Source organism: Ischnura elegans, chromosome 10 (genome assembly GCF_921293095.1).
Source record: "Ischnura elegans chromosome 10, ioIscEleg1.1, whole genome shotgun sequence".
Taxonomy (NCBI): Eukaryota; Metazoa; Arthropoda; class Insecta; order Odonata; family Coenagrionidae; genus Ischnura; species Ischnura elegans.
In genome coordinates this window covers 103,037,657-103,063,971 of record NC_060255.1, presented here as the reverse complement: position 1 = coordinate 103,063,971, position 26,315 = coordinate 103,037,657, and the positions used below count along the sequence as shown (strand labels likewise).

At 37.7% G+C, this 26,315-nt stretch overlaps 3 protein-coding genes across 4 annotated transcripts in view; 1 reads left to right on the top strand and 2 right to left on the bottom strand.

The window, feature by feature from the left end:
- LOC124166563 (rRNA 2'-O-methyltransferase fibrillarin) overlaps positions 1 to 16,166 on the bottom strand; it is a 44,714-nt gene extending 28,548 nt beyond the window's left edge. Inside the window, exons 1-2 of the mRNA XM_046544126.1 lie at positions 15,979 to 16,166; positions 15,695 to 15,883 (exon numbers count right to left, since the gene is read on the bottom strand). Of these exons, the coding sequence (XP_046400082.1) occupies positions 15,695 to 15,883; positions 15,979 to 15,991 (202 nt within the window). The 5' untranslated portion in view covers positions 15,992 to 16,166. The remainder of the gene's footprint in view (positions 1 to 15,694; positions 15,884 to 15,978) is intronic.
- An 89-nt stretch (positions 16,167 to 16,255) lies between these two features.
- LOC124166562 (porphobilinogen deaminase) lies at positions 16,256 to 23,403 on the top strand. Of its 2 annotated transcripts, XM_046544125.1 has the most exons (7): positions 16,256 to 16,384; positions 16,633 to 16,759; positions 16,948 to 17,020; positions 17,354 to 17,537; positions 17,636 to 17,721; positions 18,316 to 18,497; positions 21,850 to 23,403. In XM_046544125.1, exons 2-7 carry the CDS (start codon positions 16,715 to 16,717, stop codon positions 22,525 to 22,527), a joined length of 1,248 nt encoding a protein of 415 aa, XP_046400081.1. In that variant the 5' UTR covers positions 16,256 to 16,384; positions 16,633 to 16,714; the 3' UTR covers positions 22,528 to 23,403. The 2 variants fall into 2 exon arrangements, with proteins under 2 accessions (XP_046400081.1, XP_046400080.1); XM_046544124.1 differs by having other exon boundaries at positions 16,257 to 16,759.
- On the bottom strand, positions 23,400 to 25,216 carry LOC124166564 (mitochondrial import receptor subunit TOM20 homolog). The gene is made up of 4 exons (XM_046544127.1): positions 24,971 to 25,216; positions 24,785 to 24,876; positions 24,045 to 24,218; positions 23,400 to 23,943 (listed from the first exon to the last, which is right to left on the bottom strand). The coding sequence occupies exons 1-4, from the start codon at positions 25,098 to 25,100 to the stop codon at positions 23,884 to 23,886; spliced, it is 456 nt and encodes a 151-aa protein (XP_046400083.1). The 5' UTR covers positions 25,101 to 25,216; the 3' UTR covers positions 23,400 to 23,883.
- Positions 25,217 to 26,315: the final 1,099 nt, after the last annotated feature.

Here is a 26,315-nt window from a genome sequence, read left to right as displayed (position 1 = left end):
CAACCGGAAAACGACAGGAGAAACATCTTACAGTATTGGAGAAATATAGATAGAAACGTTATTATCCACATTGATTGTTTTCCTACAAGAGACGTTTTATCATTTCTCAACGTGGTTAAGTATTGGTTCGCTAGCGTGAATTCCCAAAAAATGACACGCAAAAACCTGTACCGTCACCTCATTTAGTTTTCGTGTTCCTTTCTCCGCCGTATTGAAAGTTAGACAAAGGATCATTGACATAGAGAAAAGATTTTCTTAGTTTTAGCACTAAAAAATAGTCGCGCCATAATCGTAAATAAATATAGTGTGGAAAGAGCAAAGAAATTAATTTCAATTGAAAAGTCAGCTGAGAAGAAGAGAGACAATTATAAGCACGGCACCATTTTCCCGATAGTGGAAGATACTTCTTCCGCCTCTCTCCGGTTAATAACTTCCCCCGTTGCAGGTAAAGATGAACCATGCCCTTCTCCACAATCGGGGAACGTTCCCAGTGGGTGGGGTGAATAAGAGTGGGATGGGGATTGCCTGAGGGAAGAAGTGTGGTCAGCACAAGGACTGGTGAAGGGGGCAGGTCAAAGAAGGGTGGGGAAATGGCCTTCAGCTCTGCCTCAGTCTACTTTTGGGGGCCGTATTTTTTTGCGACGCACACAAGCTCAGTCTCCTTAGGGAGGGAGTGAATGGGAAATGCTGGGGAAGGAGGGGTTTGGGATGCGTAAGGTGGGTGTCAGAGAGATCAGCCAAAGGCGGCAGGAGGGAAGGGACGGCTTTGGAAAGACAGAACCCCAGCATGGGAGAACGGGGAAGCACGTGAGAAGAAAGTTCATGGTTTGACTTGGAAGTGCGTCTTCATTACGAGAAGCCTGAAATATAAATTGGCGGTAAATAGAGCCCAGTACTTAATATATTTAAGTTGTTCATTCACAAAGGCCAATATATACACGAAAAGATATTATGGCGCGGATTGCATGTATCAACGTCCATTTCGGGATGTTATTAATTTCTGTTCCCATTTATAAAAGTAGCAAATAGATTTGAAAGAATGATAATCATGAATAAAAATATCTAAATCGATATCCAAACGCACATGAGCAAAATAGATGAATGTATACATACCGATCCATCGCAAGTAATACCGCTCAAGCTTCTTCCGGTATAGGACTTTAAAATCCTGGATAATGCCTTGGTCCAAGGGCTGGGACTTGCTAGTCGAGTTCGGGGGTAAAAAGAGGACTCGAACATTAGCCAATTTTAGATATTCCACGTATTTATGAACGGTGGCATTATCCATTATTAAAACAATTTTGCTGTTCTCTCCAGCAATTTTTCTCTGTAGACGTATAACAGTTTGCTGGAAAATTTCTCGGGTCATCCAGCTGTTTTTATTTGCATGGTAAAAAACGGGGAGGGCTTCCAATTTTACATGTTTTAAGCACCGTGGCCTTTCAAATTTCCCAATGACAACGGGCTTATTTTGCCCGTGCCCGTTTGGTTGACGCACAGCCCCACAGTAACACGCACTTTACTCTTTTTCCCCCCATGGCACCTTTGCCCTTTGAAACCCAGGGTTGCGTCAGGTAATGCATTAAAAAATAGCCCAGTTTCAGGGGCCAGCGAGGGTGAGCTCGTCGAGGAAAGGGTCCCGGATTAGGGACCCTTCGAAGTGCTTCGGCGAAAAGTAGTCTTCGAAGTACGTTCACAGCAGTGCAAAGGGTTAATTAGGGGTGTACGAAATACTCCGCGCGACCTTCCTGACATGTTAAACTACGAATTATTGTCGATGCTATGTTTACGAACAGGCATGTAAATAGGGGCATAATGTCAGCCGCGATATTTTAACTGAACTCCTACTCCCCCTAAATTCCCACAGTGAGGTTTTTGGCGACCCATTTCTCTCCGAAGTTGCATTATCATTTACGATTTCGCACTTTTGATGGACCACAGTTGGAAGCGCTGATTTTTTAGCTACTTATGCCGGCGTAACTAGTTTTGTTGACAAATTTTTCGCCGTAGTTCATATAAACGAATGCCATTTGCTCCTAGGGACCGAGCCGAGGTTCGTAAATTCAAAAAATTTCGTATAATTGAAACTTCGTATAATCGAATAGCGCTATGTATTTAGCATAGGCTTTTCACCGGGACCGTAATATCACTTCGTATAATCGAAAACTTCGTAAAATCCTGCTTCGTAAAATCAAGAGTTTACTGTATCATGAAACTCATGTAGTAATACAGTTTTTAAAGCCGATAAGTCATTCTAATGCCTTGGCCTGGTAGTTTCAGCGGTTGCAGCTTGCTGTATACACTATAGTTGTCGACGTGGGCGCCGAACACCTTTAGATCATAGGCGTTTGCCGATCGTCTTCCGACCCGGCGCACAGTGCTCCGAAATCAGAAAAAGCTGGAATAAAGTCCAAAATGACCTTTATGGGTAGAGAGACTTGAAACTTAGCGTAATTACTCATACATTATTACCAGATATAGATTTATATGCCATTTGACATAAATACGACCCTTTAGTGGCCCAAACATGACCAACTTTTCAAAAGCACACGCGATCTCGTTTTTCCTCGAAAACCTTTGAATTTATCCATGTGATGTTGCGTTGGTACGATTTTTATGGAATAAAAAACGCAATACTCCTTTGACCTGGTGCTTTGCCTATACTTTCAATGAATGTTGAAGATTATGGCTCTCATCTATCTGCTTTTACAGCGCAAAACGGTCGACCCGTTTTTCACATGAAATTTGACATCAAGTAGACATTATCTTTCGTTTAAGTTTCGTTTAGGAAAATTTTAATCACAATACAAAGTAGAGATTTATAAAGAGTACTACAGTAAACTCTTGATTTTACGAAGTCAGTGGGACCGGAAAATTGGCACTTCGTAAAATCGAGTTTCGTAAATTCAAACCTTTTTCGTAAGTCACCTAAAAAATGTTCGCTTTTGTTTCTTCCGCCGTTTTTTGTCTTTAGTGGTCTTATTTAACACTAGAAGGACGGCAGGGGTCATTTGACCCATTTTCAGAATAAAATTTTTTTTTCTCTTATTAAAATATTTTTTTAAATTTTGAAACTTTTTGACTTTGTTCATTTTGGTCTATATTTTGATAAATTAGTGAAAATTCAACAATAATGTTTTGTTTTAAATTTTTATGACGTGTTATACCTAGAAGGACGGCTAGGGGTCATTTGACCCACAACTGGATTTCGCGCTATTTTCTTGCCCGTGGGCACTTTAGTGTCATGTATATCATATAATCAGCAAGAGGCTAGTGTGGTAGATGATTTGCTTCATTTTGAATCTGGAAGTACAAGGTTCAATGCCAGTTTCGTCCCAAGGGCTCCGTCTGGGATCTGTATTCGAAAACCTAGGCATAGCGACTTGCTGTGCACAATCTTTCGATATTTTTTGGGCAGCAAAGGGAAATAAAACCTTTTCAATCCTTGATTTGCGTCAATTCATGTAATTATCTTATTTTAATTTTGTTTTATTTATTGTTCAATGATTATTGATTTACCCACACCGGAAAATCGGCACTTATGCCAAGAATTGTTTTCCGTCGTCCAAGATTCAGAGCTCTTAGAGACATTATTTTCAATATCGACTATCAGGTTTACGAATAACTTTAATTTTTCTGGCCTGACGGCACTGTCACTTGACCCTAGCCCCTTTGCCGTTAGTCCAGCATTAGTGCCGCCTGACCCCGTCGGGGCTTGGGGCGGGTTGACTGCACGCTGCGTCCTGGGGGAAAAATCCTGTCTCTTTTTGAGAGAGCGGAGGAATTGGGTGGACTGTAAAATTCTACTGTGAATCCTACCCTTGGAATCCGTACGTAGGTCAGAGAAAAAGTATTACTGCAAGTTCCTGGAAGATACGAATCAGGATACGGTTGGCTGTTGAGTCCCTGCCTTTCGAACGGCAATTAGCGTTACTTCTGAAAATTTTGTCCTTTTGTAAGAATTTCTAATGCTCTCCAGCTCTCTATACCTCCAATGCAACCAGAGAAGATTCTACCATAATTCGCTTTCGTTTGTAGATTTTTTTGCATGCATATCAGTAGTGAGTTGAGGAAGAAAGAAGGGTCAATCCATTTGAAGTGATCCAAGGTAGGTTGCTTGACCATTTTTAATAATCTTAATTTTTTTATATGTTTTTCCTACACAAACGGGAAGTTCAAAACCGATTTAAAAAAAAAATTATTTTACACCGTTTACATGTGGTGGCCATTTTTGTTTTGAATCACGGAGCGTTTTTTCCCTTTGAAGACGTTTGCGTTAAATTGATTATCTCTGGACTGCATCGTGCTACAAGATTGAAACTGGCATCATTTTTTTCAGTCCTTTCTTCCAAACAATACTGCTTCATAGCCATAATTCCCCATGCAAATCTTACCTGTCTAAATGGTCTCCAAAGTAGGGGGTCGAAAATTGAAGAATTCCACTTTTTAGACATTAAAAAAACCATGAAGGAGAAATTTATCAGAGTTAAATTTTTTTTTATAGTAAGATGTCATTGGTTACACACATTTTATAGAGTATCAGCATTGACAACTCACTCCTTAATTGTTTATGAATTTTTAAAATTTGGATTTTTTAAATTTTTGTAAAGTTTGAGGCTGCATATCTCAGATGGGACTGAATAAAAATCCACAATTTTTACACATTATGTAGTCCTTTATGATAGCAAAGTGGAGTAAAAATTTCAACATTGATATTTGACTCTGAACCAAGTTATGAATTTTTGAAAATGCGGGAAATCATCATTTTTGCAAATAATGCATGAGTTTAGGTAAGATTGAGTAGGATCCAGGAGTAGGTGCATCCATTTGTTTTGTATTTCAAAATGAAGAAGATAAAGTTTGTAGTCGATCAATTGGCGTACTAAGTGACTACTTGGAGCACAGAACTTCGGTCGTCCATGCTTTCCAAAAGCAAGTAACGCAATATATATTGGAAACACTTCCTAACATTAAGAAGTTCATATATTTCTCAGATGGAAGTGGGAGTCAGTATAAAAACAGAATTTTTTTTTCCAACATTTATAACCACAATGCAGACTTTAAATTAGAAGCAGAGTGACATTTTTTTGCCTCTTGTCATGGTAAAAATTCGTGTGACGGAGTTGGCAGTACAACGAAGCGAGAAGTTAGTACAGCTAGCCTGCAAAGAACCATTTCAGGTCAAATTCTCACCGTAGAGAATATGTATACCTTTTGCAAAGATAATATAAAAGACATTACTTTCTTTTTCATCAAGAAAAAAGAAATAAAATCTCACATTGAAACACTTCAATCCAGATTTTAAAACTCTTTGCCAATAAAAGGGACACGACAATGTCATTGATTTCATGGTGTTGCAGAAAATGTAATCAGGTGCTACGTTGCATCAGAAAGCAAAATTTATGAAGATCATTGTGTTAGTAAAATCTCAACATTGACATTAAAAGTAAGTGGCATTGTGGCGTGTGGGTACGATACCCAATGGTGGCTCGCTCAAGTTGAAGAAACAAGTCTAGAAAATAAAGATGTACTTGTACACTTCTATCATGCTGCCGCACCAAGGACATCATTTAAAAAGTCTAATAATGATCATGTTTGGATTAAAATAGAAAACATCTTAATAAAAATAATCAGTTCTTGAACTTACAACAGTAACAGGAAGATCCTACTCAATCTTATCTAAACTCTGTGAAGATATAAGTGTAATGCTTAACAATCACTTGGATTAAGCAGTAAATAATATGTAAGTACAGCACTAATAATTGTAGTTAGGTACAGTAAATTTCTAAAATAATGCATGGTAATTTTGCTCATTTTGTATGTTTTTCAACTCAATAAGTTACCTATTTCAACACTTTATATGGTAACTTTTCAAATTAAGACAGTTTAACATATAGTTTATACTATAATAGCTGATATGCATAATTTGCAAAAATGATGATTTCCCGCATTTTCAAAAATTCATAACTTGGTTCAGAGTCAAATATCAATGTTGAAATTTTTACTCCACTTTGCTATCATAAAGGACTACATAATGTGTAAAAATCGTGGATTTTTATCCAGTCCCATCTGAGATATGCAGCCTCAAACTTTACAAAAATTTAAAAAATCCAAATTTTAAAAATTCATAAACAATTAAGGAGTGAGTTGTCAATGCTGATACTCTATAAAATGTGTGTAACCAATGACATCTTACTATAAAAAAAAATTTAACTCTGATAAATTTCTCCTTCATGGTTTTTTTAATGTCTAAAAAGTGGAATTCTTCAATTTTCGACCCCCTACTTTGGAGACCATTTAGACAGGTAAGATTTGCATGGGGAATTATGGCTATGAAGCAGTATTGTTTGGAAGAAAGGACTGAAAAAAATGATGCCAGTTTCAATCTTGTAGCACGATGCAGTCCAGAGATAATCAATTTAACGCAAACGTCTTCAAAGGGAAAAAACGCTCCGTGATTCAAAACAAAAATGGCCACCACATGTAAACGGTGTAAAATAAATTTTTTTTAAAATCGGTTTTGAACTTCCCGTTTGTGTAGGAAAAACATATAAAAAAATTAAAATTATTAAAAATGGTCAAGCAACCAACTTATTTATCTTTGGATCACTTCATATGGATTGACCCAGAAAGAAGTCGAGAAATATATCAAGAGAAGAGAATCGTCACGATTCAAATAGCTGTAGGGAATATTGAAGATCAGTCTGGATGAGAATAGTAAACATCAGTTCAAGGACATTCTGACCAATCCATCAACATCTGCGTGTGATGGAAGCGACGAAGTCCAAGATAGTGAATCCGATGGCGACTTTGGCGAGATAGCAAATGCACACTGACCCCTAAAATAGCCATGTAACCCATTCAATGCGAGTGTTCAAAAATACCTTAAGCCATACTCTTACGTAGAATCAGGCAAACTAGAACAATAATGTACTTTCACTCAGCAGCATGATCTCAGACGACACTATTTCCAAAAACGAATAAAAGAATACCAGAGATCATCCTTTTTCATAATAAAAACAAAGCGGGAGTAGATATGATGGATAGCATGTATCAATTTATTTACACGTCTCCAAATCCTACAGCCATATCTCCACGGGCACAAAAAAGAAAAAGGTACCAAATACCATCAAATTGAATCATTGCACCAATTTCCTTTCCATTTTTCAAATTCCTTTTCATGTGCAAATGGCTGGTGTCCTAAGACCCCCTGCCACACGCTTTTAAGCAGCTTGGGGGTTAGTGTGTAGATTTAGATGTAGATGAATAAATCGTCCAATGAACGCTTTCAGTGCAAAAAATATTTTGTGGAAACAGCGCTGAAAAAATACTGTCTGTCTGAGATTTACAACAAAGTAATAAGTTTAAAAAATTTTAATGCAAATTTTTTAAACCCAGTACCCCTATTGTTTAAACATGTAACACAACTTTTGTATTGAGTGTATGTATTTTCATTATTTGATTTTCAATCGACTACTACATACGGTTTTATTCATGATTCTTTAAAATAATTGTTGGGTCATTCCATGTCAGTTCATCCAGGCATGACACCCACCGACTCGGATTTTGATGAAACTTGCCAATTTTCATCCTTCCATGCTGGAATGAAACAGTGTAAAATATTTCTTGGCTATCTCTAATAGTTTTTTTTTCACGACCATTTGAAGTTTGGGTGAAACTGCAGTTTTTCAATGAATGCGGTCTCCAGAGGCACTTGTACCTCCAGAGGGAAATAATTTGTCTCAGCCATAGTTTTCATCCGATTCTTATGAAAATTTGCAGGTTTACTATAGAAGTCATGAGGATTCCAAAAACTAATTGAAAAATATCCTAAGGAATATTGGAAATTCTCTAAACTCGTATGTTTCATAAGATTTTAGAAAATTTTGCGTCAAAAACATGGTTCTATAAAACATCAAATTTTTACCTGAGGCAATATCTGAATCAAGCTAAATTATTTTTTCTAATATTCCTTAAGGTGTGACCCACCACCTGTAAAAATAAAATTCATGGCTTTTTGCTTGCTTTGTTGCTAAAAAAAATTTTATGCAAAAAAATCCCTTTTCACGACTCTGGTCGTCAGTGTTGGGTCCTCCTTCAAGTGTGATGAAATGCTTGTGTTAACTGTTTTCTATATCTAAGAAAATATTTACAACATGTATCTAGTGCATAATACATTCAAAAATTAAAACATTTTTTATGTGCAGGTTGTTTTTCTCCCGATAAGAAAAATATATTTTTGAAATAGAATATTTTAAGGAATTCATAGCACTTACCCATCATTGCTGGGGAAAACTTGATTGTTGCTGCATAAAACACATCAAAATACAGGATGCATGTAAATACAAGTTAACTTTCTCCATTCTGTATTGACAAAAAACTTCACGAATGTGTTTTACTTCATTAATGTTGCACAACTTATAAATGAATAATCACAATATATAGTCACTTTTGTCTGTGCATCAGTTTGTAGTTAAATAGGATAGTATCCAAGGTCTTCAATAAGGCCTATCTCTGAGAAAGCTAATATTTCAGTTACACTAGAGTTACATTTTTTTCCAGTAGTGGTAATTCCAAGTTTTCCTTTTAAATCCAACAGCCGTCGGTTCACACGTTCAATGTCTTTCTCCCAGAAGTAATACATTCGTCCTGAGCCTCTTGTGGTAGGAGTTTCCACATCACAAATGACATTATTTACAGTAACATTGCAAATATCTTCTTTCTCTTTTGGCCAGTAAAATGATAAAGAATTTCACTTTTATATCACATGGGTCAACATCCTTTGACATAAGTAGCCCAAAAAACCAGTGATTGTCATACAAGCAGGCCACAAAAGAATTAGTACAAGTTTTTGTCAAAATTTCTTCCCAGCTTGGCTTTATCACAAAATTGTGGACAGAACTGTATGTGGTGTCAAAGCTAATTTTTTTGTCACAATAATGTATAGAAGAATGGTAGCTATGAGTACCTGAGATTGTTTTTACGAGGTACCAGTGAGTTTCTAATTGTTGCCAAATCATTGGTAATTGTTCTTTTTTTAAAGCGTAAAATGAAATTTTATCCACTTTGTACTTGCAGAACTCAAACACCTTTTCAATGGAAGTCATTGTATTACCCAGATCCCGCTGAAGGCTTTCTCTTGTAAGAATGCACTTAACTGTTCCACCTATCCCATCACATGGAGATATCCCATGACTAGTTGAAAAAAAAAAGACCAAGAAGCATGCAAGTCAAAGTCCAGGTGATGATGGCACAGGTTTATAAAGTTTTTACAGTTCTTATATTGGTCAGCACAACCATCACTGAAATATTGCACTTTCTTTACTTCAAGGAACTTTTCCTTTAAAAACTGAGTGACTATTTTTTGCGCTTCAAATACGAAAGCTACATCATGTTCTAGAAGGTCACAAAATACACACAAACTTGACACACAGAGATCTTTCTTCAGCTGTCCACGAGTATGAATTACCGCTGGATGTAGGGAACAACCATCCTGATTCCAGTGATGACCCTGAATCTCATCTTGTATTACATAATGGTAGTTTTCACTGAAATCCAGCAAAACAATGGCTTCATCTGGCTGTAGGTTATTTTTTAGTTCTTTTAGGTATCTCGCCTGGGATTTGTTTATGAAGGAATGTGGGAGAAGTTTTTCGAGATTGTTCACCAGACTATTTATGTATTCATCCAGAGTCACTGTTAACGTAATTTATTGGGTCTGATCTGTTGTCACCCATTGTATGTCACTTGATCTTCAGGGTCCCATTCCTCAAATTTACTTTTCAGATGCTCCTTCAAGTTGTTTGTCAGACATACATTCTGAACAGTGCCGTAACATGCAATCCCTGTTATCTTTGGAACATACCAAGTAGTCAAATAGGTTGTTGTAGGTCTCCTCTATAGAACATCCGTGGAGAAGAAGTGATGCATTCTGATGGATAGCAAAGACACACACAGAATGGGTTGCAGAGGAGCCTGCCAACACGCACCATTTAGGCCGCAACCGACAGAATTTCGAAAACGCTATTTTTACATGTGGGAATTCAAATTAAAAAGCTGCATACAGCTCAATTAGGTTACTTAGAAGTAACCTCTTTTGCTTGTGGAAATTTTTGGACACACTCACCTTATCTTTCATTCCTGGCATAAGGCGTGAATACTCGTAATTTTGGTAGAATGTCTGAACTAAGTCCACTGCAGTTTGTTCTATGTTTTTGCCCCTCCTTGGATCTAGTATGGCTATGATGCCTTTCATTCCTAGAATTCCCTAGCATGCCGAATTGTATATTCACTTACATTAATTTTGGTGGCTATTTTTTTCATAATCCACGAAGCCGGAGCTAGTGTTAGTAGCTGAATTATCTCTCGCTGACTGCCTGCTGTCACCAGTTTTCTTTTAGTAACCCAACTAGCACATCCATATGACTCGCTTTATCAAGAACTTCTGAATCATGCTCTGGAAGGAAATCTTTATCCAGTACTTTGAAAACCTTTTTGTTCAAAGTAGAACAACATTCATGAGTTAAAAAACATTTGTGAAGTTTTTTGTCAATACAAAATGGAGAAAGTTAACTTGTATTGACATGCATCCTGTATTTTGATGTGTTTTATATAGCAACAATCAAGTTTTCCCCAGCAATGATGGGTAAGTGCTATGAATTCCTTAAAATATTCTATTTCAAAAATATATTTTTCTTATCGGGAGAAAAACAACCTGCACATAAAAAATGTTTTAATTTTTGAATGTATTATGCACTAGATACATGTTGTAAATATTTTCTTAGATATAGAAAACAGTTAACACAAGCATTTCATCACACTTGAAGGAGGACCCAACACTGACGACCAGAGTCGTGAAAAGGGATTTTTTTGCATAAAATTTTTTTTAGCAACAAAGCAAGCAAAAAGCCATGAATTTTATTTTTACAGGTGGTGGGTCACACCTTAAGGAATATTAGAAAAAATAATTTAGCTTGATTCAGATATTGCCTCAGGTAAAAATTTGATGTTTTATAGAACCATGTTTTTGACGCAAAATTTTCTAAAATCTTATGAAACATACGAGTTTAGAGAATTTCCAATATTCCTTAGGATATTTTTCAATTAGTTTTTGGAATCCTCATGACTTCTATAGTAAACCTGCAAATTTTCATAAGAATCGGATGAAAACTATGGCTGAGACAAATTATTTCCCTCTGGAGGTACAAGTGCCTCTGGAGACCGCATTCATTGAAAAACTGCAGTTTCACCCAAACTTCAAATGGTCGTGAAAAAAAAACTATTAGAGATAGCCAAGAAATATTTTACACTGTTTCATTCCAGCATGGAAGGATGAAAATTGGCAAGTTTCATCAAAATCCGAGTCGGTGGGTGTCATGCCTGGATGAACTGACATGGAATGACCCTGTTATTAACTTTTGATGATGGAAATAATATTTAATAATGTTAAATAGTGTTTTTAATGAACTGATTCAACAATTACTACGATTAAACTGAATATTGGTTGAAAATTAGGCGTTTAATTCCAAAATACATTTTAGGGGTCAAATGACCCCTAGCCGTCCTTCTAGGTAGCGCGAAACTTCCGTCCTCCCAGTGTTAAATGTTTTCGGTGGTTATTCTCGGTATAATTCATAGAAAAGGCTTTTTGTTGTCGATTTATGATGTGAAAAATCGTTGAATAATTATACCACCATAAAATTCCCATTTCTTGTTCATACTTCAACATCAACGATCGCTAAAGAAATTCCCGACCAGTTTAGAAAACGTAATCAAATAATGAATTGCAATGTTTATTATAAGAATTTAATGTTATAAATTTGTGGTTAGGAGCGAATAGCAACTATTAAGTATGCTAAAGATAGATATTTGTTTTTGACACCCTCGGAATTTTAGCGGCAGCCGGCCTAACCGCCATTTATGTCGCCCTCTATCGCTCAGTGACGAGAAAAAAAGAAAAACAAGGGTCTTAGCCCGTTTCCAAAATAACCTTCGTAAGTTAATATTTCGAGTTACTTCGTATTTTCAGCAGAATGTGCTCTATTTTCACTGAGATTCAATTACGATCATAAATAACGTAGGATGTGATTATCTTCTGGCGACTATTTGAAGTAAATTCTGTTTGAGTTCTCCGTCCGACTACTGTGTTCCATCATCTTTGCAGACGTTGCCATAAAAGACTTAATTCTTCATCTGGACCATATTCTTCATACCGGATGTGATGTGACCTGTATATATAGTATTTTCTCTCCTTTTATGCCGACAGGAGCAAGGTTCCAACCAGAAAACGACAGGAGAATCATCTTACAGTATCGGAGAAATATAGATAGAAACGTTATTATCCACATTGATTGTTTTCCTACAAGAGACGTTTTATCATTTCTCAATGTGTTGAAGTATTGGTTCACTTGCGTGAATTCCCAAAAATGATACGCAAAAACCTGTACCTTCATCTCATTTAGTTTTCGTGTTTCTTTTTCCGCCGTATTGAAAGTTATGCAAAGGATCATTGACATAGAGAAAAGATTTTCTTAGTTTTAGCACTAGGCGTGCCATAATCGTAAATAAATATAGAGTGGAAAGCGCAAAGAATATAATTAAATTTTAATTTTCAAGTCAGCAGAGAAGAAGAAGAGATGATTTAATAGGCACGATACCATTTCCCTGGCTATGGAAGATACTTCTCCAGCCTCTCTCCAGTTAAAAATTTCTTTGTGAAAAATGGGTGTTATGGAGGGCCAGAGCATAGAGCCAAAATAGCATATTTTTAATAGCATTTTTTGCGATGTTCCACCACCTAAAAATTATTTTTTCAATACGCCAGTCGATAGGTATTAAAAAACACCTCCAGAAAACGTTTTTTCCTTTTGGCCCTCTCAAACATATTTTATAAAAAAAATGCGTTAGAAATTTTCAAATCAATGCCATATCTTCTTGTCCCGCACAAAGTTCTTGAAAACAATTGGAAACCTGCTCCATTAAATAAGGGTTCAAATGCCGCAAACCACAATAAAAAATATGCCTTCTTGACCGAGATAAAAAAAAAAAATAGAGGGGAAATCGTATTTTCGATCTAGCCGGCCCTGGTGGGCCTCTAGCGGGCTGGAACTGTGGGGAGGTTTGTCCAATTTGATCCCAAATGGCATTCCCCAAGTACGGGAAAAATCCCGGAGGAAGGACTTTTCACCCTCTTTATCTTGCTATGCCCTTTATGTTAAACAATGAATGTAGGATTAAAATTGATAAATACATTAAAAACTGAAACAACATAATAAAGGCTTCATGGAAAGTGATCAAAGATAACACAAAATCCACCTGTGGAATCCTGACCCCCTCCCAGATCTTCTTTAATGGCACTCCTTGCTCTGATCCATCAATCACTGCAGACAGCTTCAACAAACAATTCTGTTACTCACCCTCAACCCTCAAGTCCATCATTGACATCAAAGTAGTCAACCCCAAACAGTATTTTTCTCTTCCCAAGCACGCAAACTGAAATTATTCGCATTATTCACTCCTTCAAAAATAGTTGGTCAGCAGGTACTGATGGTATACCCATGCCTATTATTAAGCATGTTGCCAAAGTCATTGCTGGTCCCCTTTCCGACATATTCAATACCTCCATATGCTCTGGAGTCCGACCTATATCTATACTGTCTGCTTTCTCAAAGATTTTTGAAAAACTTTTACCATGGTGTAATGAGTTATCTCAAAGCCTTTAAAATACTGAAAAATGCTCAACATGGTTTCTGTGAATCCAAATCCCCAAGTACAGCCATCTTTCAGCTATTAGACCAACTATGCACAGCTTTTCAGGAACACAAATTAGCAGCTGGTGTTTTCTTTGATCCAAGCAAAACCTTTGATCGAATTAATCATGCAATTCTTCTCTCCAAACTGCAGTCAGTGGACAATAGGCCAGCGCTTATTTTTCATAATTGTGAAAAGTTATGTTTTCCTAGTCTCAAAATGATCCAAATGAGGTTCATATTCATAGGCAACCCGTGCCCCAAGGGCCCTACGTACTAAGGACCCTCAATTGAGTATTTTGGAGCAGAAATAATGCTGTTTCTATGTAAAACGTGAAAGTAAAGCCCTTTGGGCTGATTTTGACCTATCTCTAAGCTTTTAGGAGATATCGTCCGTCGTTATACAATCCACCCCCCAGGGCGCCACCTCGCACCGCAGTGCCGCTGAGGTACGGCCTGCACCACTTACTAGATACTTCCCCTCCACCCCCTCTCCTCCCTCGGCAAAGACTTTCCTCCTGATGACAATATTTACATGTTTGTGGCACAGAATTTAACAGGTTGTTCCTCTTGCATCATGATTAATGTTGTTTAAGCCTACAATTTCAATTTTAACCCTTCAGTGCCATCCTCTGCACTGGGTACTGACCCCTTAAACCTTTATTTGTTGCCACCACACGGCCGCGAACCATTCCAGTAAGTTTCAAAATGCTCTTTATGTACAAAATATTATAAGCATGTGACAAAATTGTCTGTGAATTGTAAAGGAATGAAGTCGATGTGCAGGGCTTCCAAGGCTACAACAGTAGATAGAAATATTCAAGGAAGTAATCCAACAAGATTATCCAACAATGTGACTTCTCATACCTCAGGATATCTTTCAGAATTAGTGAGGCCTGCCAAGGCTACTGGATGCTCGGAGTCCACTGTTTACAGAGTGAGAAAGGAAAGCTCCCATAGTCCAACTCCTTCAAAAACTAAAGAGATTAGACAGCCTTACAAAAACTCGAGAGCAGTGATTATCGACGATTTTGTGAGATCAGGAATTAGAAGGAAGGTACATAAATCCTTGAAAAATATTCCTCCAACTTTAAAATCCATCTTAAGCTCTGTAAATATGGATAGTGATCTTCCAGATTTCAAAACGACTACACTATATCGTCTTCTTTTGGACATAGGTGTAGTGTACTAATGCAGGGGAAAAAGAGGCATCATCATTGAAAGGGACGATATTATTTGTTGGCGGCACATTTATTTCTACAAAAAATATCGCCGCAAACCGAGGACCATTGCATTCACAGACAAAAGTTGGGTTAATGTTGGACAAACAGTGAACATGGCTTGGCAAGACAAACAAATAGAAACTCGTCAAGCAACCTTCATGTGTCAAGCTTTCTTTGCTAGACTGTAAGTACTGGGCTTAAGGCCCCAACATCCCAAGCGGACGATTTACAATTATACATGCAGGGACGGAAAAAGGGATCATAAAAGGAGCATTGCATGTGTTTCTGAGTAAAAAGAACTCAATTGATGAGCATGACGTAGTGGATGGAGAGTGTTATGAGAGATGGTTTGAGCACTCACTTCTAGCAAACCTACGCAAAGGACCGATTTTGGTGGTAGATAATGCTTATCACTCAAGTAAATTGGAATCCTTGCCTACTACAAGCTGGAGGTAAGAAAATATAAAGTATTGTTTACTGGTAAAGAAATTAGCTTTAATGAGGACAGCTAGAAAAGAGATTTTTGTATAGTAAACTAAGTAATGGATAATTTAGGATTGATGAATAAGCTAAAGAATACAGCTGTACAGTTCTAAGATTACCACCATATCATTGCAAGTAAAATACAATTGAGACGGTTTGGGCTCAAGTGAAACATATGCTGTATATTATGTCGGCAAGAAGAATTGCCGGCATCATTCGTACGGAAAACTGTGGGCTTACCTCCTCTGCCACCGCCTCTTCCACCCCTAGCGCCGCCACCTCGACCTCCAGGGCTTTTGAATCCTCCACCTCGACCACCCCGGCCACCTCCAAATCCTCCTCGGCCACCTCCAAATCCTCCTCTTCCACCTCTACCTCCACGATCTCCACCAAACCCACCTCTGCCGCCTCGCCCTCGCGGTGAAAACTCTACACACAGTGGTAAGGGAAAATAATAATTAGAGTACGTGGGTAAAAATATATCACATGCTCAATGGCGTACATGAATGGCACTTAATTCTGACCTGGCCAACCCATTTGAATGAGAAATACGGGTTAAGGAGCTGAACTATATACTCAAGGAAGATTTCTGTAAATTGGCACACGATAAAACAACGTTACTTGATTCACAATCGACACCGGCATCAGCAGCCCACGTGTTGCTGAAGGCCTGGTGGTAGAGTCCAGATTCGTCAACTGCTCAATGCGCTTAATTGCTGATATCGATTGTCGATTTCGATTGTGCGATAGTGCTGCCGTGCTGCTAACCACCGCTGGTCAAAACTGGAAATATGAAAAAAATGAATGTGGTATTGCATAAATTCATGAATTGAAATAATTAAATTACTCAATAAAAGCCGGTATTGCTTAATTTTAATGCGTGGTACAATTAATCTCTGCAGCAGGTGTTAGTGTTAATTATTTTCAGTGGTGAGGTTCAATTAACTTTATATTTTAACTCCTGAGTAAAAGTTGTTCTTATCCATTACAATCGGGGTCAAGAGAAAGTGACGTTGGTGTGGAAGCGAAGGGCGACGTTATCAAGTTATTCTATGCCATATTTTGTTTTACGTTTTGAGTAGTGATAGCCCTACGTGCGATTATACTGTTAAAAATGACTTCCCACAGTTGTTTGGCCTCTTATTGCCTTGTGTTTGATAAGGTTTTTTTCCTCTAAGCCACATATGCCACGTTCGTCTGGTGGATTACCAGGAATTTGTGTACGTGATTAAAGGAATACTCTACATTTAAATTAACAGTATGGAAGATAATTACGCTATTAAAGTCGGATCGAGGAAAAGCCAAGTAAGTGAATGTGATGTAATTCCTGGTAAGAAAGTGGTGATTTTTCCCATAATTTTTCTTTAGATTGTGTGCCAATCTCTCTCCTTGATTTTATAGTGTATGTAATTGAAATGGACGATGACAGTTGCATGTCACCTGCTTAATGTTGAGTTGAACATTAATATTGCTGTTGCTTTTCTCGTTTTCAGCTTGCTCTAATACAAACGAATTATGTAATCGATTGCCTCAAGGAAATATATCCGGATAAAACATTCAAAATAGGTAAGATAACTGCTTGATTTCTTCTGCTTAAGTGCTGCAGAACCGATATTGAAAAGGATGGAATTGTTCATTGATTCGATTTTTGGCCTATGATAAAAGGCTTGGTTTTATATTGACGTTAAAGAAATTGGTGCTCTTGGCATCGATGAAATTTGCTACCCATAGCTGCTAACATTACATTAAAATTTTATCCTATTTGGAAACCAACGGTGGAGTGAGACATCGATCCAGAGGCGGACTCTTTTATGCAGCTGAAGGATCATTGTTATCATTTCAATCGATAGTACTATTTTAAACCAAAATTATTATTCTGCGTTTTATTTAATCTCATAGTTACTATGTCTACAATTGGAGACCAAATATTAGACAAACCATTGCCGAAAATAGGTGAGAAAAGTCTATTTACCAAGGAATTGGAGGTTGCCTTGGACAATAATGAGGTAGATTTTGTGGTTCACTCTCTGAAAGATTTACCTACAACCTTACCTAAGGGCATGACGATTGGTGCTGTATGCAAGTAAGTTTCATCATTTTTTAATAATTTTTGGGTGCATTATTTTTCGAATTTCATTGAAAAATGCTTTTTCATTGATGTTTTGTGGATGCTATTTAAAGGAGGGATGACCCTAGAGATGTGGTGGTTCTCAACCAGAAGTACAAAGGGAAAACATTGGCCACTCTACCAAACAACAGTGTTATAGGTAAATAGTAATCTCCAATCTTTATAAGTTCAACAGATTCAGGCTTCAATTGGTGGAAGTTAGACATATTTAAGTAAATGAAAGATCGTAGCACTTTTCCACAAGAATTTTTAATGTGTACAACGCGTTTCGGCTCACTGAGCCATCATCTGGTACAAGACGCTTGAACACATGTGAAGATCCCTTTTATACCCTTGAGAAAGGAGAGTATTGGAGTAGGAGAGGATTTGACATTTTACAGTTATGACCAGAACCCTCCCTCCAACGTGGGTTCTCCACATCCCGTAGTTGTATCTTTCCCCATTGTCTCTACTCTGTACACCCGTTCCCACCCCCACCCCCCCCCCCCATCCTCAAAGATGTCAAATCCACTCCTACTCCAATACTCTCCTTTCTCAAGGGTATAAAAGGGATCTTCACATGTGTTCAAGCATCTTGTACCAGATGATGGCTCAGTGAGCCGAAACGCGTTGTACGCATTAAAAATTCTTGTGGAAAAGTGCTACGATCTTTCATTTACTTAAATACTCCAATCTTTAATTTGGAATCTCTGTTATGATTATGCTTCCTCTATCAATTATACTGTTGCCGTAGGTACCAGCTCACTCCGACGTGCTGCTCAGATTCACCAAAAATTTCCTGCCTTGGTTGTTAAAGATGTGAGAGGCAACTTAAACACTAGGCTAAAGAAATTGGATGAGGGCGACAACTATGCTGCTCTCGTCCTTGCATCTGCCGGATTGACACGAATGGGCTGGGAAGACAGGGCGTCACAGGTACCTATAATATCTTCACTTCAGTCAACCCCCTATTGCTTTCGTCTCGGTATACCTGATTGCACTCATTTTCTTTTACAATGGAGGCCGTCATATAATTGGAAGACTTAGCCTATAGTCTTCCAATTGAATGTGTGGCCTCAGCTGTGCAGGAATTAAAATTGTATGACTTTTACATGACTCATTAACATTAAAAAAGTACATTACTTAATTTCAGCAATTTTTTTAAATAGAGAACTGTAAATAAATAAAAAATGATTGAAGGGGATAAGAAAATATTTAGATTAAAAAAAGCCACGACAGGGACCGGATCCAAAAACCATGGAAGGAGTGACACTAATCAGTGAGGGTACTCGAATGATATCAATTCAATCAGAATTGAGTTGTACTTACGGCTGTATAAAGAAGAAAAACCCTGTGTGAGGGAAATTCACCCTACACCTGGGAATATCATCACTAGTCTATGAGCAACCAGAGTTCACGGAGCGTAATATTTATGTTAGATTATTAAGAAGACGAACAGGAATCCCATTTTACTGGCCAGTGTCTACAAAAGATGTTAATCGGAATGTAAAATTCAGTAGTAGTGGAAAAGTAAACAGTGTTGCTTTCCTTTGCAATGAATGGAATGTAAAAAATGTGACAAAATTATACACAAGGGGTAAATCTGTCACCTGACCCCACTTCATCCAACTGGCATCCGAGGTCTTCACCTCATGGTCAGACCATAGAAGACTGGCCACTGGTATGGGAAACTCTGGTAAGATGACGAACTCAGTTTTTCTCTTATGCAGTCATACAAGGGTGTATTGAAAAGTAATGTCTCCTATTTTTTTATTCTTGAAAAATCAATTTATTGTCAACTTTGTGAACAGCCTTTGAAAGGTTAAGCATTTAGCTATTATTTTAAATAGTTGCCTTGACAATCAATTACTTTTTGTGTCCTTGTAACCAGCTTTTAAATACCACAGTTACATCACTCTCCTACCGTGTTGCAAGGCTAACTGATGACTGCTTCTTGCACTTCCTTGTCCAACTTGAATTTCAGTCTGACAAGGTGTATATTGGGAGCGGTGGTAATTGCTGGCGGCAACATCCGAGCAGTAAGGAGGGTGGTTGATGACATCCCAAACGAATTCATTGAGTTGGGTGATCATTTGATGTGACACAATTGGACATGCACTGTCATGATGCAAGCACACTCCATTGAGACCCACCTGGCGGACACCTTTTCTTAACCGAGGACCTCAGACCCATTATTCTGCATGGAGATGTAGCCACAGCCTTCATTAAGACCTTACTTTATCTCATTAAGAGTAATTCTCCAGCTATTGCAAACCATCTAGTCAATTCAAGCCGCTGTTGATTCTGGCAAACTCTGCTGCCCAGACTGCTGATTATTGTGGACGTTTTCCCGCCCATCAAAAAACTCCCGGCATTACCTCCGCATGTTTTTGATGTCCATACGCTTCTCACCATACACTTCCACTGAGTGGCAATGAATTTCTATCGGAAAAATCTTTTTTGCATTCAAAAATTAAATGACTCAGTATAGTTTGCACCTGGTGGGCAAGCTAAGCATTAGCTGCATCCTAAACCACTGCTACGCAGCGACTGAGCAGGCTAGGCCCACGTGGGTGGTTTTGCACTTTGGTATAGGAACCAAGGGATGCAGTGCTGTTGTTAAAGTTTGCCTAGTGACTCGCTTTCGGAAATGGTGTCATTGGAGGCCTTACTTTTCAATACCCCCTAGTAGATAACAGCATGAGTCCTAGCTCTTCCGGGGACTGAGGAGATTCGTAATGAATAGTTCACCAAAAAGGATGGCGGGCCAGATTGTTTTGCAAGCAGTAGCAAGCAAGACGTGTTTTCTTCCCATGAAATTGTAATTTTTTCAGTTCTCAGGGTAAGGAATTATTCGATTCCATTGTTTTTGTTGTTTTTACTATTTCTGAAAGTAGTCTCAGAATATAACTAGTCATGTAAAGAACAATGTCTGTTGTAGGTTTTTAAGATAAGCTAGGGTAACAATAAATAACTTAAAAAGCAAAATGGTGATGTGGGGTAAGGTGGCGAGATGCTGCATGTTCTGGCTGGAGTAATTGTGAAACAAAAGGCACGTCTTGGAATTGTTATTTTGTGTGAGTAAAGTGTATTGCCTAGGTACTGATGTTCTTCTGAATTTTTATAGTGCCAAATTTTTCACTATTTTGCTTCATTAACATCAACTGGTTCTTATTTTTTTGTTTTTACTTGACTTTTTTTACCTCATATCACAGGTTAGGAAAATATATAAATGTTTTTTTTTTTGCATTTTAAAATCAACATTTTCAATCCTTACGTAATACTTTCATCTGTTTGTCATCTTACCCAACCCCCCTCATCACCTTACCCCTCATGTGAGGGAAAATTACTCTTATTTTGGTGAAAGTTTTTCATAATTCAAGATAGGAATATGAAGTATCAATTTTTTTGTTAAATATTAAGGTTGAAAGCATTGTCCTTTCAAATTTCAGGTGATCAACCTCTTTATAAACTAAGGAAAATATCTGAAGTTTGTCAACTTACCCAACACCACCTGAAATCAGTTTTAGAAAATGTTACTTTCGAACTCATCAGTTATTATAACCTTATTAGACATGAAATGCTGTAATATGCAGTTTTGGCCCAATGTATTACAGCACGATGCTGGTCCGTTATTCATGGGAAGTGATTATAGTTGGTATTGTTTGCCTTTTTATAGTTGGCATTGTTGGTCTTTTATATCAAGCAGGAGAGGTGTAAGGAGGCTAATTGTCAGGAGACTGTGAGTGGAGAAATTTTGTGGACATCAAAGTTCTATTATTATTCATCTTCAGACTTATCTCTATTGTACTACATGTTCTAATTGCTATGAAGTTTGAGTTGGGGTTTAAAATTTTCTGCTTTAGCAATGACTGTAGCTTTAAGAAAAGTTATTGCCATACCTGTGGCTTCCTGCTCTGCCGTGGCTGACTTATTTCTGTACCACTAAGAAATGGTCTGTTTTTGCCCTTCCAGATGAGTTTTGGTGGTGCCATTTGTTTCCTTAACGTAATTTTAGACTCAAGTTCTTAATATGATGACATTGTGAACTTGTGAAAGAGAAGCTAGGATTTTTACCTTCATCAATGAGAGGATGGCTGAATACATGTGCAAAGCTTTATGATCAAAACCAATTCCATGGTTAATTTTTTCAAATTTATGAATCTCTGTTGGTGTTTAGATTTCACTTGTTGACCCAAATTTCAGTTAATGATTTTTGGTGGTTTCTAGCTACTATTGAATGAAGAGGTACTTTTTAATTTGACATGTTATCCTTTCACTTGTATAGGTTCTCAATTCAGATGAGATGATGTATGCCGTTGGGCAGGGGGCTTTGGCCGTGGAGTGCCGTGAAGGGGACCATGCCACACTAGCTCTCCTTGAGCCGCTGCACGATCGGAATACAGCCCTGTGCGTGCTGGCCGAGCGGAGCTTCATGAGGAGCCTTGGAGGTGGTTGCACGGCAGCCATGGCGGTGCACACTGAGATCAAAACGGAAGCCATTGAAGAGGATGATGGAGAGACATCTGATGAGGAGGGCAGCGGTGATCCCAGCCCCCACACTTGGAAACGTTCACATCATGGCGGTAGCAGCGAGAGTGTGAACAGCAGTTCTGAAAGTCGTGTGCAAGAAACTTTGCATTTGAGAGGGGGGGTGTGGAGTTCAGATGGGAAGCAATCTTTGATTAAAGCTTTATTTCGGACACTTCCGGAATGCCGAAGAAGTTACGACATGTCACCTGCCAGGAAGTGTCCTTATCTCATGGGAAGGCTATACTGTGGGATCATTGGTGGGGGAAGCCGGGGTACTGGTCGAGCAGAGCTGGAAATAGCCGAGGCTTTGGGAAGAGAGTTGGCTAAACAGATGGAGGCAGAAGGTGCAGTTGAAATCATGGGGGGTAGTAAACAAATGGCTTCACAAGCTAATGTACTCCAGGCTCCACAGAAAAGTCAGGTATCATCATGATGGCTTGATGCACTTTTGAAAAGGTCAAACATGTGGTGACAGTAATTCAGTCCTTATTTGCATTCATTTCAGTTGTGATGTGCATAATTTCATTGCAAGTGAAATTTTATTGAAGTATTGCCATTTTGTCATAGCATATTTATTGCTCACCACCTCCTGAATTTGTTAAGCAATTCTGTTGCTATTTATGTTGGCGTATCATGTTTATTGCAACAGATCTGGTAGTTACTTATATTTGCTACAGTAATTTATACTATTTATGTAGCTGTTTTAATTTTTCTTTCCTTAATTTTAACATTTTTGCGAAACTATCTGATTATGAAAAATAAAATAAGAGATATTGGTATGTCCATTATGGGTCCAAGCTAGACTGGAGGCTGTTGAATGGAGTGATAATGAAATAGGGCTGGTTCCCATTTTTGTCAATCATCGTATGTTCCTGTTACCTAAAATCCCATATCACTGTACATAGGTCCTATGTTTTTCATTTTTCTACTCATGACCACAATCCGTATCTGTTGTGACAACTCTGAAAATTAATGTGGGAACACTTTATCACATCATATAATTTAAGGGTCATAAGTTTGTTACCTTTTACCTCCCTGAGGTAATCTTCTTAGTGTGACTGTGGAAATCTAGTATTTGATAAATCTGGTGGAAAAAGAGCAATGATGTATATAGGTTTGAGAAGTTCTTTATCTCCTGCAAATGTGAACAATGCATTTTGATGTATAAAAATGTTTGTAAATTATTGTTACTAGTTATCAGTCATTAGAAATCTTGTAGTTACTTTACATTCAGAATGACTTGGTGCCATTAGTTTGTTTTTTTCACAAATTTTAAAGCCGTTGGGAATAAATACATATATGACATGAATTTTTCAGGCATAATTTTATTTTGTTAAAATAACTTTTCAATTCATGCAAGATTTAACATTGTGGTGAACATTCAAATTTAGCACCTGCAGTGCAATGGATTATTCATGCCATGGAACACTATTTCCGAAAAAATATTGTACTTCAACAAATCAAGTTTGAGAAATATGCATTGGTGGTATGTCGATCTATGAGTAGCCAGAAAAGAATGTTTAGAACTATTAAAACTGCTGAATGATATAATGAAATAGACTACCACCAATTAGAATTTTTTCAAATATTAAGTTCATTTAAACATTTAGTAAATGCCTTAATAACATTTTAGGTGTGAAACCCGTCACATTTCTTTGGTTAACCCAACTTCACATGAGCACATATTACTTCTATATTCAAGACATTAACAATAATATACATTTTTAAGAGATTTCAAGTGAGAGACTTCTATGTGTGCTTAACATTTCTACTATAAAGATGGTCACATCTATTCCAATTCATCTTCTGCTAGCAGGATTTGAGGCTGATTGCCCTGAGAAATGATGCGCTATAAAGTAAAAACATAGCATTAAAATTTGCTCGGTGAACAGTCATTCATAACTTATTCGGATGTACATTTAAAAATTTCAAGCTAGATCACGCATCTACCTGCCCAAGTACAGGTAACCTCTCAAGCAACAAGCAGAAGATTGGCTTCGGAAGTGTTTGCTGGAGAACACGGAGCAGTTGCTGTGGTTGACCACACACTGCAATCGCAGCACAGAGGTGTTCCACGCCGCCCTCAACATCGCCAACGGCCAAAGACGCTTCTCCAAGTTGCACCTGAAATAGTCACTGGACTTTAACGACTACGAATACAAAATTTCTATACTTCTGCTTGATACCTCAAAGCGCAAGTCAAGGTAGCAAAGGCTGCTCAATATTATGAACTTCCAGTCTCCTTAACAGATAGTACAATGCATGTTCCAAGCGAACCGGCAAAAAATAAGAACTGAACAATAGTACTGGTGGCACAGCTCTCTCGGATTCACGGGGGATGATAATATATAGTATCACAGCTTTCCCAGAGCAGGAAAAGTGAATACTTTTAAATATCCAATGCGGGTTGAATTCTGAGATTTCCTTAGCAGTGAATTAGCATCAATTATTTTTCACCTGCATAATTTGCCCACACAGGTTGTTAACTATTCTTACTAGGCTTCCGACGGAAATATGTATTACATGCTTCAACATAGGAAATTAACACATAAAATTAAGTATTTACACGTATTTTAGATTCCCCTTACACGTACTTCACATGCTCCTTATAATCCATAGAATACTACCTAAATTGCCAACCTTTAAAAATATACATAATGCTAGTTAATGTAAAAAATGAAGCGACGTACCTCCTGAAGAAAGAAGGCCTGAACTGCATCAGCGTCCTTCAAGTCTGGAATAACAGTCCCTGGGCCTTTGTTTAACTTGGCTTGCTTTCGTTCTATACACATAAATAGATTAATGCGTGTAAAATTACGTATTAAAGGCGAAATCCTGTTCAATAAACAACAAGACGTTACGAACTCTATACTCACTATTTTTTAGCTTCCTTTTGAAATTTGGATCCGACCTCCTCTTGTGGTCAAAATAAACACAGTATCCTAAAAAGAGTGTGCCGCAAACACCTGCAGCAATCCCCAAGGCAGTTTTCGTAGCCAGAGCCATTTTCAATTACGTGGTCTCAAAAATCAAAGGCCAATCAAGAAACAACCATCATATAAAATTTTGAGCGAAAAATTAACATGGCAACGAAACGATTCTGGCTCTACCTACGGGACGAGCATGGCACTTCATCTATCGATATAATCGATCGTTATATCGATAGATCTAAACGGGCCAAATATAAAACTGGCTGAAGGTTTTAAATTTGGACAAAAATATTAAATTACCGACTTTAAATCAGTGTTATCATTTAGAATTAATTATTTTAAAATCACCAGTGTTTTAAAGGCTAAATTTCCAGGAAATTAATTTTCCTACCGCTGACGCCTTCAGTCTCATAATTTAGGCTTTGTGCAAGTCAATCTCATGAGGTCCTTCCACACTTTTAGGTCTCGTATTCGGATTTCTTATTGAGAGAAGTTGGTCACATATGAGACTATAGTCATTTTTTATATTATTATATGAGTTTAACACCGGTGTTTCTTCGGTTATAAGCAAGAAATAAAGAGACTGTTATAAGCCTGGGTTGAAAATGGTTGCATGTTTTATTCTCTAACGAGAAATCTACACACATTAAATAACTAATACTGCAAACATCACATAATCAAGTTAGCTCAATGACAGGAAGGCCATATTCAAGGTACTGATACCAGATATACCAATGCAAATGAAGTGGAGGGAATTTCACCATTTAAATTCGATAAGTATGAATCCTTCCGATATCCCCAAAATAAATTCCTCAAAGTTCAAGAAGGGAAAGGAACAGGCTCCCCTACCCTGAGCATGTACATATTATCCAAAAGCCTGAGGCAGTCCAGCTTGAGCTCTATCCTCACTTATCCAAACCAACCTTTGGGTTCAATCTTTGAACCCGAAGAACATTTTTAACTTTCTCATACGTTCCATTGTATTAAAAACTAAGTAAATCGTACTTGGAAGTTTACATTATAATTCTGTGATAATTATTTTTGTACTGCATTAATTGTTTCAAAAATATAGTTATTAATTCTAACAAAGCAGACGCAGCCAATTTCATTGTAGGCTAGTTTCCTTCATCAAAGAAAATGGAAGGCATTGATTGCGATTCATTACCCACCATAAGTGTATTCATAATTTACAAATTATTTGGTTTTAGACATTCCAGTTTAGACGAATGGCAATGGTCAATTTCAACCTCACTTGAAACAGGCCAGATTGGCGCCCATGCGATGCCACTCC

Excerpts from the sequence above, each read along its gene's own strand:
- LOC124166562 (XM_046544125.1), top strand. The coding sequence starts at position 16,715 with ATGGAAGATAATTACGCTATTAAAGTCGGATCGAGGAAAAGCCAA. Across the intron at positions 17,538-17,635 it reads ACGATTGGTGCTGTATGCAA|GAGGGATGACCCTAGAGATG; the intron begins GTAAGTTTCATC and ends TGCTATTTAAAG. Across the intron at positions 17,722-18,315 it reads ACCAAACAACAGTGTTATAG|GTACCAGCTCACTCCGACGT; the intron begins GTAAATAGTAAT and ends CTGTTGCCGTAG.
- LOC124166564 (XM_046544127.1), bottom strand. The coding sequence starts at position 25,100 with ATGGCTCTGGCTACGAAAACTGCCTTGGGGATTGCTGCAGGTGTTTGC. Across the intron at positions 24,877-24,970 it reads CAAAAGGAAGCTAAAAAATA|AACGAAAGCAAGCCAAGTTA; the intron begins GTGAGTATAGAG and ends TTATGTGTATAG. Across the intron at positions 23,944-24,044 it reads GGTTACCTGTACTTGGGCAG|CGCATCATTTCTCAGGGCAA; the intron begins GTAGATGCGTGA and ends TTTACTTTATAG.